Genomic DNA, 14,259 nt, shown 5'->3' on the forward strand with positions numbered 1-14,259 from the left:
ATGGTCACACTGATGGTAATTAGCGTTTAGGCTAACGACAGTTAATGGTCACACTGATGGTAATTAGTATTTAGGCTAACAGTAGTTCGCATTTAGACTAACGGCAGTTAGTAGTCACACTGATGGTAATTAGCATTTAGGCTAACGACAGTTAATGGTCACACTGATGGTAATTAGTATTTAGGCTAACAGTAGTTAGCATATAGGCTAACGGTGGTTAATGGTTACACTGACAGTATTTAGCATTTAGGCTAATGGCAGTTAATGGTCACACTGATGGTAATTAGTGTTTAGGCTAACGGTGGTTAATGGTGACACTGACGGTATTTAGCATTTAGGCTAATGGCGGTTAACAGTCACTTAAGCAGAAATATCTCAAAATTGAATATCTCAAAATCGAGTCGACGCCGATAAAACACTGTTCTGAACTTAATAACAATGGTACTTATTTATTGTAAATATTACTCAGTTATGTTTGAGTTTTGAAAAAAATTTACACTTAAGTTCTTTTACTGTATTCCTTACTTACTTGAGTCATTTTATAATTAAGTATTGCTACTCTTGTTTGACTAAATTTTCTGGTTACTGAACTTCACTTAATGAAGAAAAAACAAAACATGCATCTGACATAGTAGACTTCTTGTTTCTGTACAAAGTATGTTTTTATAATCTTCTAAGATTAGAATGGCATTATAATTATAATGCTGAGTCTGAGTCATTACTGGAAGTAAACATTTGCACTATCGACCGTAATAATTTAAAGTTTCATTGTTTCTTTTTATGAATAGGAAAAGTGTTGACTCTGTTTTTTAAACATATTTATTATTTGCATTATTTTTGTTTTTAAAATGCCAGAATTTATTCATAACTTTACTCTTTTATCTTCCGTTTTTAAATCGGGCGTTCTGGTCAGTTACTCAGTACTTATCCTCCAGATACTTTTTTACTCTTGAGCAATTTTCTAGACTGTTAATTTTTACTTTCACTTGAGTAAAAACATGTTACAATTGGATGCAAATTGTGGATACACACAACAGTTTAATCACTCTAAATTCACATTAAAAAGTTGCACCCGTAAAAAGCTGTAAAAATATTAAAAAGCGCCTTCTGTCTTGTGCGATTCATTAACGGAGGGGAGCTAAAGCTCATCCGCAGCTGTTAATGTGTTTATTTATAACAGATAGTGATGAGAACCGTGAGCTGCGCTCCAACACCTCAGGTCACGTGACCATGCGGCTGGCGCACAAAGCGCCGCTTTATAACCGCCCCTCTCCCACAGCAGCGCACAGCCAGCCTGGCTCTGATGCTCACCGCGTCTGTCTGAAGGCTGCAAACGGGATTATTCTCCTGCAATCATCCCCATAGCAACAACTACTGCTAATTAACTCTCACTTCTCAGGTTTTCCTCACCCGGACTTTGCACTTATTTCCACGGCATGGATCACTGCGGGATATTTGGAGCGAAACAATGAAGGTTTGTGTTTTTCAAACTTTACTACATGCAGCTATAATTAAAATTAATAAATTATTTCTCATTTTCATTTTTTATATAAGTGCTGCTCCTGAATCATTAGGTCTTCTTGATGTCTTATTGCTAAATAATTATGTAAATCTGAGTGTAAATAATTCATATCCTGAATTCTGTCACCAAATTTTAAAGGTTTATTGATCAGATATTCTTAATCCCCCGATATTCTTAATCCCCCGAGCTGGCCCCATGATGCCTAATTAATCCGGTGATTACTGGATTAAAAAACAGCTTTAATGCGTAATGACCTGATTTAATTAATAAGAATGCCCCTGGTTTCCTCCATGCCCTGAGGCTGCAAAGGTTCGTCAACTGTTCAGTTTCCCACTATTGTCTAGGATGCAACTGTGAGTCAGCTGCGCCCCTAAGTTTTATTTTTCCTTTAAATTTGAAACTAAAATCACTTTAAATAAAAAATTATTGCATTCTTAAAGGGGAGAATTATGTAAAAATAATTTTTTAGAGCTTTACATCATGTTATAATGTTATTCCCTCATCAAAAACATACCTGGAGTGTTGCCTTGATTCTTTAATGCATGTTTGAAAAAAAATATTTAATCGTCATGGCAACCATTAAACGCCTGGTTGGACCTAGCTCCGCCTCCGAGGATAAAGCTCCTCCTCAATTTTTTAAAATACCTTTGCATTGTGTTATTTGTTCATTAAAAACATACCTGCAGTGTTGCCTTGATTCTTTCATGCAAGTTTTATTCATCCTTTAATCTCCATTCAGCTATCCAAAAAGCCTGAATGGACCTAGCCCAGACTTCGAGGACGGAGGTCCTCCTCAGAGCTTCAGTTTCCAAACTAACAAGCTTCTGCCTCACAGAGCAGCAGCTCCTTCAGACTAGCCAGCATCAATTAGCAAACATCTGGTGGAGCTGCACATCAGCCGAACTCACTATAGGAGAAAGTTTTCTGTGAAACACTGGTAAAAATAAACATGATGGCTTCCTGAAGCTGGAGTTTCAGAAAGAGCAGGAGTTTTTAAAGAGGCAGAGGCCCAATTTCAAGGCATTACATTACAAAGTCAGATTTCTTTTAAAGCTGCATTATGTAACTTTTACAACAACAAAAAAAAAAATCCATATTTTTTTTACATATTTGTTTAAACTATTATCATGTCGTGAGTCATGATAGTTTGGTATGAGACAGATGATCTGATAAAAATCTGTCCTAGTGCTAACTAGAAACAACCAAGCAGAGCCAGGAGGCGGGTCTTAGCGCTGTCAATCACAATATCATATGGCTCATCCTTCTTCCACCTGGCCCCCTGCCTCTCTGCTATGGTGTATGCTAGTTAGCATAGCCACTCCGCCATTAGCACATTTAGCAGTGAGTACATATGGTTGATGGACAGCGCTAAGATCCTCCTCCTGGTTCTGATTGGCTGTTTTTGCATTTCTTCAGATGGTAATAGCAGCTCAGGGAGAACATCGATCCTTTTACAGATTATCTGTCTCAACTTATACTGTCATAACATGGTGACTGTTTGAACAAATATGTCAAAGTTACATACTGCAGCATATTTAACATATGTAATATTTTTACAACTGAAGTTACCATAGTTAGCTGATTGTGCTATAAAATGGCACTATGTTACTGGAAAACACAACACCCCTTCAATGGAAACCAAACATTCTTTTGTCTTTTAGGTGTTCCTTCACCTGATGCTGTTACCCAACTCGCCTCTTCACTGAGCATCTCTGCGGCTATGAAGTTGGCTGCGCACCGGATGGCTGGCACGGCTATGAGCGCGCTCACGACAGGTGTGCAGTACCTGGGCTCCAACGACGCCAGCTACGATGACCTCTCCGTCGACTCCGGCCTATCAAAGAATGGCTTCGTCCTTGGAACTAAGGAGGTGATTTTCACTGCCATTGCTCCGGTTTTTCCCACCAACATCTCGGGATTAGCGCTGGGTAACGCCACCGCCGTGGAGAGCGTCGATGCGCCGCAGTGTGCGGAGAATGTAGCGGACAACCTTGAGTGCTTCATGATCCTCACCCCTAGTCAGCAGCTTGCGATCGTCATCTTGGCGCTCACTTTGGGTACCTTCACCGTGTTGGAGAACTTCATGGTTCTGTGTGTGATCCTCCACTCGCAAACGCTTCGATCTCGGCCTTCTTACCACTTTATCGGCAGCCTGGCTGTGGCCGATCTCATTGGAAGCATCATTTTCGTCTACAGCTTCTTGGACTTCCATGTTCTCCACAGGAAGGACAGCCCTAACGTTTTCCTCTTCAAGCTGGCCGGAGTCATCGCCTCCTTCACGGCCTCCGTCGGGAGTCTCTTCCTCACCGCCATTGACCGCTACATCTCCATCCACAGGCCTATGGCGTACAAGCGTATCGTCACCAAAACGAAGGCGGTGATCGCCTTCAGCATGATGTGGACCATCTCCATCGTCATCTCGTTGCTGCCGCTGCTCGGCTGGAACTGCAAGCGGCTCGGCTCCGTCTGCTCGGACATTTTCCCGCTGATTGACCGGAGGTACCTCATGTTCTGGATTGGGATAACGAGCGTCTTGGTGTTGTTCATCATCTATGCCTACATGTTCATCCTCTGGAAGTCGCACCACCACGCCGTCCGCATGCTGAGCCGGACCTCCCAGAGGAGCGTGATCATCTACACCGCAGAAGGCGCCAAAGTGCAAACGGTGAGACCCGAGCAAGCCCGGATGGACCTCCGCCTGGCCAAAACTTTGGTCATGATCCTGGTGGCCCTCATCATCTGCTGGGGCCCTCTACTTGCCATCATGGTTTACGACCTCTTCGGGAAGGTGGACGACTTCATCAAGACCGTGTTCGCCTTCTGCAGCATGCTGTGTCTGCTCAACTCCACTGTGAACCCCGTGATCTACGCCATGAGGAGCAAAGACCTGCGCAGGGCCTTCCGCAACATCTGCCACATGTGGCGCGGAGGCTCCCAGACCCTGGACAGCAGCGCCGAGAGCGACTGGACCAGCAGGAGCATGAGAGCAGCCGCCGCCGCCGCGGCAGCAGCTGGCAGGGCGGAAAGAAAACGCGGCCGCCGTGAGAAAACTGAAGCGAAAGTAGCTCAGGTTAGAGTTTCTGGAGGCACGGAGTCTTCTACTGCAGAGCCCGTCTGAAACCAACGGTGCTTCTGCACAACTGTGAAACTAATAGTGTTGTTTAGTCTCTGATCTGTTAGCTTTGTTACTACAAAATGTGCCAAAATAACAAGAAAAAAAGAAATAGGATTTTATGGATTAAAAAAAAGATGATGGATACTTTTAGACCTCGGTGATATGACCGATTTTTGATTTTAATCGATTTTTTTCTTTTCTAAAAGATGGATGGACTACTAGGGCCATACTAAGAAAAAAAATGAAAATAAAAAAAATTACAAAAATAAATTCATAATATTTAGAGAATTAAGTTGGAATACTCTCATTTTTCACATAATGCTATGACTTTATTCTTGTAATTTTATGTCTATTCTTGTAATTTTATTCATTATTTTCATAGCTTACTAAGTAAAAACTACAAATGAAAGAAAAATATTTTCAAAAAGTGGATTTTATTTCAATCATCCCTTAGGGCCAGGCCACCAGAATGTTTTGTTTAATTATGACAACAATATAATCATAATATTAGCAGAATAAAGACAATTCTACCAGAAAAAACATTAAATTTTTTCTGGTAAAAAAATTTTACGTTTGGCCAGATTTTTTTTCTGGTAAAAATTTTTTGTTTTTGAGCAAACAACAAAAGGTTGTTTGCTCAGAGTTATAAGGGTTTGAAGTGACTCAGTTGTTTGCACAATCGTTTCACTTCTGCTGATAATAATTTGATTTGATACTGTGAAAACATTAAGTATTATGTGTAAAATTTACACCAAAGTAACTTCACGAGGTGCTCAGCAGTGCTCATTTGAATATTTGGTTATTTTTCATAAAATTACTACTTTATTCTTCTTACATTATGATTGTATTCTTGTAGTTAAAAGAAAATAAATGTTAAATCAATCCTAATATTCTGACTTAGAGTTGACTTGAATTCACAGTCCAAATAAATAGAAGCTTTAAAATGCGCTTGTGAAACAAAATGGCGGCTTCGGGCAAGAGGACAAAACTCTGGACTGTGAAAAATTCAGATTTTCCAAAAATTAAGTATTCAAACATTTAATTAATCGATAAAATAAATGTATTGCCCAGGCCTAGATTTTTTTTAATAACTAAAAAACATTTTGATGAAGGACATTTTTGTGTTGGAGGATCTACTGATGCTTTGTTGCCTTTGCTCCTGCTTAAAAAGTGAAGATCTTTTCAGCTGTGATGTGTTGTATTTTATTCATTTTTACTACATAATGCTGCAACATTTTGACAGTGATCTGTTGTGAAAATATTTTTTAATATTTTGTTTCGGTAATTATTAATTGTATTTACAAAAAAAAAAAATTTTAATCCTGCACTGCATCATTCCTGTACAACAGCTATTGTGCCACTGTGTCACATAACAGTATTTACAAGCAAGGAAGTACTTTGTAAGGTGTGAATTTTATCTATTTTTGTCCTTATTTGGTTCAAATGTTGGATGTCTTTTTAAAATAAACTGAATATCCCAGTTTATCGCCTTCTGTTGATGTTTTATTAGTTAAAAGCTTTGCTAGCTTTGCCTATTTAAGCCTGCGGTTTGCAGCCTTTCCTTACAAACTGCCTGATTAACAATGCAGTAAAGTTAATTTTATGACTTAAACTGGTTTAAAAGTTTTAAATGAAAGGAAACCCAAGAGATTACAGGATGTGACTGACTAGCTCTCTTGCTGCAAACTCTTTTAATTTCAGGATTCAAAGTCAAAAAATGTAGCTCCTTGGAACTACATTCCATACTCCCTGGATGACTAAATACATCTTTATATTGTTTTTAAACATATAAATGTTTGTTTCTGATACTACAAAGTGTCGTGCATCACCAGATTTATTAGTAAATCAATTTTAGTTTTTTTATGGGTAACGTTGCCATCTTGTGGACATGTGTAAGAAATGAATTGAGAACAAGTAATAGTCAGAATACGGTAAAATAAAGTGTTTTATTGTTTTAAATTTAAGAATGTAAACGTTTAGATTATATATTTATTGCACCTATTATGCCATTTTTTATGTTTCAAATTTACAGCTAATTAAAACTCAAAGGTCAGTTTCTCACAACATAATGTTTTAGTCGCAGATATGTTATAATTTAAAATCTCTGACTTTATGGTTAGAAAGCTGAGATACTATGGAGTAGAGGTTTTGGGGTCTTAGCTGAGGAATTAATATGAATTACAACAACATTTAATATCCTTTTGGGGTCAATAAAGTATCTTTGAATTTGTTAGCTGCTCCAAGTTGTAAAAACAATAACTTGTTGTCATGGTTACGCATCACAACAAATGGCTAAAAGTAAAAAAAAAAAAAAAAAAAGTAAAAGCAAAATCCGTAAATCCGTCCAGATACACAGCATCCAGAACTAGATGGGATAGTCATCCAAACAATCGTTTATGAACAAAAGTCTAGAAAAAGAACGACCAATCAGAACTAACCTAACAGTGTTATTCCAATCTTTTTAGTTTAATGTTATTTTATTTTTTTACTTTTGATTTTCCCATATTTTTATTATTTGACAATTTCCCCAGAATATAATTAATCATCTTTATTCTCCTTGCGGCATGTCACTACATAGCCCAGAATGCCTAGCTTCCGGGTTTGACTTGTGACGTCAGGGGGCGGAGACGCCGACAGCCTCGTATCAAAAACAAGCAGCTAAGTAGCGTTAGCTCGTAGCAACGTTATCTGCAGACCAACAGTTGGCCCGCAGCTGGCTGCTCGGCACTTAACTTCTGGAAAACAATTCTCCCAGCAGAACTAAGTCAACACCTCTGGTCGGAATTACTTTCGCTTAACAGGTAAAACAAATTATTTATATATAAATGTAGGAAGTAGTCCAGGGTCAGCGGTAGTCTAAGCTAGTGTTAGCTCTGTTTTCTTTTTGATTATTGGCTTCCAGGCGAAGCTAGCGGCGGATCGCTGCTGTTAAAGCCTTTCCAGCACAGTGTGTTCAACACGTATTCCTTTGGGAAAAAAGAAAAGAAAAGAAACAGTTTTAACTATTAAAGTCGCTGGGTGAAATACCTGGCCTCAGTATTGTTATTTTCCTGCATTTTTTAAAAGCCATTCTCTTTCTTTGACAACTTCCAAGTCATGGCGTGTGGAGCCACCCTGAAGAGAACCATGGATTTTGATCCACTGATGAGCCCCGCGTCCCCCAAAAGACGGAGATGCATCCCGGTGGCCCCATCGGCTTCCTCCCCGAGGCGGTACCTCAGCATGGAGCCCTCGCCATTTGGAGAGTCATCGTCCAGACTCAGCGCAGGTAAAAGCTCCGGCCTCCGGAATGACCAGTTTAACGGACAACCGGTGACTCTTGTTGTTCTTCTCTGTTTTATTGTGTCTTTGATTGAATCACCAGAACAAATCCTGAACAACATAAAACAGGAGTACAAACGTATTCAGAAGAGGAAACACCTAGATGGAGTTTACCAACAACCAGAATGCTGCTACTCTCCAGAATCCCCCTCCCAGTTATCCTTGAATGTATCCAGCATGCCAGGTCGGTCTGGGAAAGATGCCAAATGTTAAAAAAAATAAAAGGAAAATGGACGAATATGTGTATTTAGAAGCTTTACTGCAACTGTTTATTTTAGTTATTGATTATTATGACAATCTGATAAAAATGGCACATTCTGCAGCTTTTTCACATCTTTTTTTGTGTATGCAAGTTTAGAAATACATTAAACAATTTAATATTTTTAATACAAATTTGTTTTAAGCTAAAGTGCAAGAAAAAATATACTGGGTGAACTGATGATTGGATAGTAAAGGTTGCTTGCTGAATTTTAACTAAGTGAAGTAAAAAATGTCCCTGGAGTTTTGGGTAGAACATATTTCTTTTAAAAAAAAAATCTTATTCATCAGCCCTATCTGTAAGTAACAATTATTTATTTATTAATTATTGATTATTCTTGTGAGTAATTGGCTAAAAATGAGGTAAATTCTGTTTTTTGTTTGGATTAACTAATTTTAATATTTGGATTTTCTTAACATTATTTGAACCATATTTTTGCACAGTTTTGGCTCTGACTGCTTTTTCTTCAGCAATTGGCCATTTTTTGCATCTGTATACTTCAGTTAGCGATTAATTGATTACTAAATTAGTCGACGATTACTTCAGTAATCGATTGATCGATTTCGCCCTAAACTTAATTATCCTCTTGTCAAGCATCCATGAATATTATTATGAAAACATGGAAATATTTTGAACAAAATGCTGATTACAGTAAACTTTCCCCACTCATCATGATACAAACATGAATACAAACGAAAAGTTTGTATTCGTAAATATCGCATTCAATCCGCCTGTTATGGTTACATAGTCTCTTCCACTCATCCCTCCTGCCTTTATTTAACGCTCCATATTTAAATACAGACTTCTACAAACGTTTATGTACTATGGATTTGTGAGGATTTGTTCCAGCACTTTTAAAAATAAAGTAGTAAATTTGTCTGGGATTAGCATTAGCATGACTTTAAATCCACCTCATTCCAAGCAATTTATTTAATTTTTTTTCCCCCAACAGGGACGTCTTCAGGCGGCGTCTCTCCGACCAGAAAAGAACAGCCGCTGTTCACGCTCAGGCAAGTTGGGATGATCTGTGAACGCTTGCTCAAAGAGCGAGAAGACAAGGTGCGGGAGGAATATGAGGAGACCATGACTTCAAAACTGGCAGGTAAAGACTGTTAATCGACTGCATTTACATAAACTAAAATATTGTGTAATAAATGTGAATATTCTTCAAGTAGAAACGCAAAGAAAGATGATTTCTCACAGAACGTTTATTATTAAGTCAAATATTCAGAAAACACCAGCGGGATCCAAACCTTTCAAGTTGAGAGCATTAGGGTCAATTTTAAATTTCTTTTTTTCTTATTAAAACTGAAACAATTTCTGGAGACATTTGTTGCTTTTTATTGCTTCACTAACAAATGAAAGGTAATATTTTAATAAAGCAACGTAATCTTTAGCTTTTGTAGAAAAGGAATTATTAGGGATGGACAATTATCGTATCGTTTATCAAGGTAAATTTCTTGTGATGAGATTTGTGATTTATCGTTGCCACAAAGTCCAGCTAATGTTAAAAACTGACTAAAATGTTGTTGGTTTTTTAATGTATTTTACACAAGAATATTGATAAATGTCAGTAAACTCAAAAATATGATTGAACAAAGTCTCCATATAAATCACACTTTAAGAATCATTAAGACGTTTCTATCAAACAGAAACATCAATGAAAGCGGAAAACTTAATAAACGAAAATACTGTTTTGTACTTAAATATTTAAGATTGCATTTGTAAAAATCCTGAATTAGTTGCGATAATGAACTTTATTTAAAAGTTAGCAAAAGCTAATTCATATCTGCAATCTCCTGACAAGTTACAAAATCCAGAAAATGGATATCAGTCCACAAAAAATAAATATGTTCCACAAAAAAATTAAAATATTACTATATATAAAAAATGATTAATTTTATCAACAAAAAATGTGAACTGATGGGCCAAAAGTAAATCATCTAGAGGCCTCAAGTGAACCACACATTGCATCTCTAGCTTTAAATGCTTTCAGTAAAATATAGATGACGTATATTGTCAGCTTCCTGGCAAAATCAATTTGTTTACTTCAGCAGGAATCCATTTTTTCTTCTCCTTGGTTTCCAGATAAACTAAAGTCCAAAATGTTCTGCTTATTTTCCAGAACAATACGACACCTTCGTGAAGTTCACACACGACCAGCTAATGCGGCGGTTCGGGGAGCAGCCTGCCAGCTGTGAGTTTTTATTTTCACATTCCTGCTGCGCTGGCAGTCAGATCTGAAGTCGAAGCTAACAAATCTGGTTTCAACCTGACCTCTCCTTTTCTCCAGATGTTTCCTGAGTGTGGCACAGAACCGTCCGCAACAAGACCTCCTCCTCCTGCTGCAAGCTGTCATGTGATATCTCAAAGAAAAGAAAAGTTCTCATCCCAAGAGATTTAATTTAGCTAGTTTAAATGAAACTTTTCTGACCGTGCCATTTATCCGTCTCTGGGCGACGACGCGAAGCGGCGGCTAGCGGCTTCCTGGTGTAAATTAATGGACCCTATCTCTACGAGTGGCCTCTGTTCCCTGTTATCTCACTTTTTGTATCGATTCCCAGCATTCCAGGCTTTGTCTGTTGTTTCTATTACGTGTAAATACAAAAGAGGCGCTGGAGAGTTTTACAAGGTTTGCTGGTCAATCTGAAAGGAAGAGAAACAAGTCGGTGTTTTTCAGCCGTCTGTCCCTCATTTATTGCTTTTTAAATTAAACACAGTAGGTAACTTCTGTTTTTTTGTTTTATTCCCACCAGTGTCTGTATTTATTTTAAAGTTTCTTTTTCCCAGCTGGTATCAGTTTGCAACCGATGTACTTTAGTGGAGAAAAACAAACAAAAAAAAAACAATAAATCGAGAGTTGAGAATCTTTGCTTGTGGAAATTTCTGAAAATTTTCAATGATTCACTTCTTTTTTGCGTCACACTTCAAGCTGCATTATGGAACTTATTGCAACTTATTTTATTTTCCAAAAGTTTACATGCATGTTGCTGAAAAACGGAAGACACCCAGCAAATGACATCTGGACCTGATGTGTAATTTCAAAACAAGAGCCCAGCTAAATAAGACAATGTGATATTTTGTTGCCATGCTTATTGCTGAAACACTGTTTCCAGTGACCTCTCTCTCCTCAGGGTGACGTCGGTCCATCCTTTGCAGCTAGAACAGCCTCAGCTCTTCTCGAACGCTCTCCACCAGGTTTAGTGTGTTTATGGGGATTTTTGACCATTCTTCCAGAAGTGCATTTGTGAGGTCACACGCTGATGTTGGACGAGAAGGCCTGGCTCTCCGCTCTAATCCGTCTATTGGGCTGAGGTCGGGTTCATCCACACCAGACTCTGAACAATACTTTTTCAATCGACACACCTGAGGGACAGCCAGGATGAAGCAATGCTTCCAGTTGCTCCGTGAAAACCAACTACTAACTGAAACTATAAGCCACTAACTTCTGTAGTTGAGGGAAAACAAACTAATAGAGCAGCACTAGGCAGAAAATGCAAAATCAAATATTTAAAAATGACTGGCAAAATGAAACATTCAAATTTTCTGCAATAACAGTTATGGTTATTTACACATTTAAGATATGTAATAATTAAATATAATATACATTACATGATAATGTATTAACATGAATAGTAATAATAGTTATTCATTGTGTGCTATTATCTAAAGCACACTAAACCTTTATGGGCTACGGCAGGAAGCCGGTGAGAACCTGCAAACAGGAAACTGGTGAAAACTTTTTCCCAGTTAAAGCTGCCAAAGCTTAGCTTTAAAAAACTGATGGCAAAACGGAAGACTGTGGAAATGCCAGCGAAGTAAAGAACGAGAAAAGGAAGTAACATACAACACAATAAAAACAAAAGCACTGCCAAACATTTATCCCATAAACCTTCTGTTTTCTGGTAGTGAATGTTTGTCATTCAGTTCTTCAGGATCCATATTTTCTGTAACATTCACTTCTCCAGCCTCAAAATGGTCGCTTGTTTTGTTCTGATACTTTCTTCTACAAAATGGTTTCTTAATGTTTGTGGCTCCTTTCCAAAACTACATTTGTTGCCTTGTAGAGGAGAAACCATCATATCTGGTGTAAAGGCCAATTGAATGTAGTTACTTTGTTTCTTGTAGCTGCAGCTAAAGTTTCATGCTTTTATTTTGGCAACGTTCTGTATAAGGTATCCATGGTAACAGAAAGTGAACAGGAAGGCAGAAAAATGCATAAAAAGCAACTTAAATTTAGCTTCAGTCAATAAGGGAACAAGGTAACGGCTCTACTGTCATTTCTGAATAGTGGCTAGTTTTGCCGCAGTGAAATTTGAGAGCAGTTTACTGCTTCTTTACAGTCCTGTAATACTAAAGTTAATTTAGAGTAAGAGAAAAACCTTCCAGCAAAACAAATACATAAACGAAACGGTGAAAAATAAATATGTACCTTTTATTAGAAAGAAATTGACCCAAATTGGTTGTGAAAACAAAAAGAGCGGTACGTTTTTTGTTTTGTTAGTTTTGTTAGCATCCTCCCCAGGTGAGCCGGGCCACATGATCCGTCTTCTTCTTGGTTGCTTTGATGAAACCAAGAAACTCCAGCTCCGACACGGCGCGGATGAAACGAGCGCTGAACGGCGAGTTTAGGAATTAAACCCCAGACCATATCAAATCATCATGAAGACACTTTTGTAAAGGGGACCCATTATGAAAATTCACTTTTTTCAGATTTTTGTTCTTCAATCTCACTGCTTCTAAAAACAGCCAGACGCTTAAAAAACCGACCCAGCCACTTTAGGCAAAAAGTTCATGATTTTTAGCGAGCCCTTTCAAATGTCACATTCCACAGGCACTCTGCCGTTACCTAGCAACCCAAGCTGAGCCCAGCCCCATTACCTAGCAACTCAAGCTGAGCCCAGTCCCGTTACCTAGCAACCCAAGCCGAGCCCAGCCCCGTTACCTAGCAACCCAAGCCGAGCCCAGCCCCGTTACCTAGCAACTCAAAAAGAATTCCACTGCGTTTGAATGTGACGTCACTCTCTTCACACTCCGCCCACTCCGCCATGACGGACACCAAAACAACCAATGTGCTCCGGTAAAGCCTGTCAAAACACAGACATCTGGGAGCCGAATACTGTTTATTTAGCTGATTTCTCCTTAAAATATGGTCATATGGAGCTGCGCAGACATGAACAGACATTTATCACAATGTGATAAATGTGGTGTGAGACAAACTCAGCAACCTGACCAACACGTCAGGAGTTATGGGTCGCTCTCCAAGCTAGATAATTTAAACTTTCGCCGTCAGTGAGTCCCAACGAAGTGTGTTACGTTCAGACAAATTAGCTCCACTTCAAGAAGCAGGAGCCAAGTTGGTAAAATCAACTTGGGAAAACAATTTCTGACGCTCCCCGACTTTCATCATGACCAATGAGCCTGTCTGGATTATTTCTATGCTTTGTGGATTAGATTGAATTTACTAAGAGAAATTAGAACGCAACCTTGATTTTTGAAATCAAATTGTCAAACAGTTTGTAGTGTGACTATTACTGCAATGGCTCCTGTCTGTACAAATAAATGATCCTGTTTTTAACAGAAAAAAATGCTTTTTTACAGTTTTCCATTATTGTGCAACTGTAGAACTAATAAAGTTGGTAAAAACAACGGGGATAAAGTACGACGACGTTTTGGGATTACTGCAGACACAAAACAAAGGAGTACATTTCTGCCAAAAACATGACATTTAGCTTAGAAAATTTATAGAAAAAACTTGGATATTTCTGAGCTCAAAGTCAAAATTTTGCTAAAAAATAATCAGAAATTTTGAGACTAATTTAAGAAATTATCTGGAAAAACGTGGACATTTTTTAAGTTCCAAAAGTAAAAAAAGCTGTTTTTGGGCAGAAATGTACTCGTTTCTTTTCTCTTTTCCTTCTACAATGGCCCTAATACGCCATTGTAATAAGGTGTGGTTATTAACTCATATATATAAAAAAGAAAAAGATACTGTTTGACTTCATCCATTTTTCCAGAACCATCTGGATCTGGATCGTTGCC

At 38.2% G+C, this 14,259-nt stretch overlaps 3 protein-coding genes across 4 annotated transcripts in view; 2 read left to right on the forward strand and 1 right to left on the reverse strand.

The window, feature by feature from the left end:
- The first annotated feature begins 1,167 nt into the window (after positions 1–1,167).
- Positions 1,168–4,761, forward strand: LOC106945629 (cannabinoid receptor type 1B-like). The gene is made up of 2 exons (XM_015029442.1): positions 1,168–1,474; positions 3,184–4,761. The coding sequence occupies exon 2, from the start codon at positions 3,243–3,245 to the stop codon at positions 4,638–4,640; it is 1,398 nt and encodes a 465-aa protein (XP_014884928.1). The 5' UTR covers positions 1,168–1,474; positions 3,184–3,242; the 3' UTR covers positions 4,641–4,761.
- A 2,493-nt stretch (positions 4,762–7,254) lies between these two features.
- On the forward strand, positions 7,255–11,088 carry LOC106945632 (akirin-2-like). Of its 2 annotated transcripts, none has more exons than XM_015029446.1 (6): positions 7,255–7,414; positions 7,732–7,905; positions 8,002–8,142; positions 9,170–9,319; positions 10,343–10,414; positions 10,511–11,088. In XM_015029446.1, the coding sequence occupies exons 2-6, from the start codon at positions 7,734–7,736 to the stop codon at positions 10,519–10,521; spliced, it is 546 nt and encodes a 181-aa protein (XP_014884932.1). In that variant the 5' UTR covers positions 7,255–7,414; positions 7,732–7,733; the 3' UTR covers positions 10,522–11,088. The 2 variants fall into 2 exon arrangements, with proteins under 2 accessions (XP_014884932.1, XP_014884931.1); XM_015029445.1 differs by having other exon boundaries at positions 7,257–7,438.
- Positions 11,089–12,631: 1,543 nt separating this feature from the next.
- orc3 (origin recognition complex, subunit 3) overlaps positions 12,632–14,259 on the reverse strand; it is a 12,755-nt gene continuing 11,127 nt past the window's right edge. The window contains exon 20 of the mRNA XM_015029444.1: positions 12,632–12,832. Coding sequence (XP_014884930.1) covers positions 12,727–12,832 — 106 coding nt within the window. The 3' untranslated portion in view covers positions 12,632–12,726. The remainder of the gene's footprint in view (positions 12,833–14,259) is intronic.

The sequence above is a fragment of the Poecilia latipinna genome, unplaced genomic scaffold (genome assembly GCF_001443285.1).
Source record: "Poecilia latipinna isolate Pla-1442-1.1 unplaced genomic scaffold, P_latipinna-1.0 Scaffold153, whole genome shotgun sequence".
NCBI classification, from domain to species: domain Eukaryota; kingdom Metazoa; phylum Chordata; class Actinopteri; order Cyprinodontiformes; family Poeciliidae; genus Poecilia; species Poecilia latipinna.

Excerpts from the sequence above, each read along its gene's own strand:
- LOC106945629 (XM_015029442.1), top strand. The coding sequence starts at position 3,243 with ATGAAGTTGGCTGCGCACCGGATGGCTGGCACGGCTATGAGCGCGCTC.
- LOC106945632 (XM_015029446.1), top strand. The coding sequence starts at position 7,734 with ATGGCGTGTGGAGCCACCCTGAAGAGAACCATGGATTTTGATCCACTG. Across the intron at positions 7,906-8,001 it reads ATCGTCCAGACTCAGCGCAG|AACAAATCCTGAACAACATA; the intron begins GTAAAAGCTCCG and ends TTGAATCACCAG. Across the intron at positions 8,143-9,169 it reads GAATGTATCCAGCATGCCAG|GGACGTCTTCAGGCGGCGTC; the intron begins GTCGGTCTGGGA and ends TTCCCCCAACAG.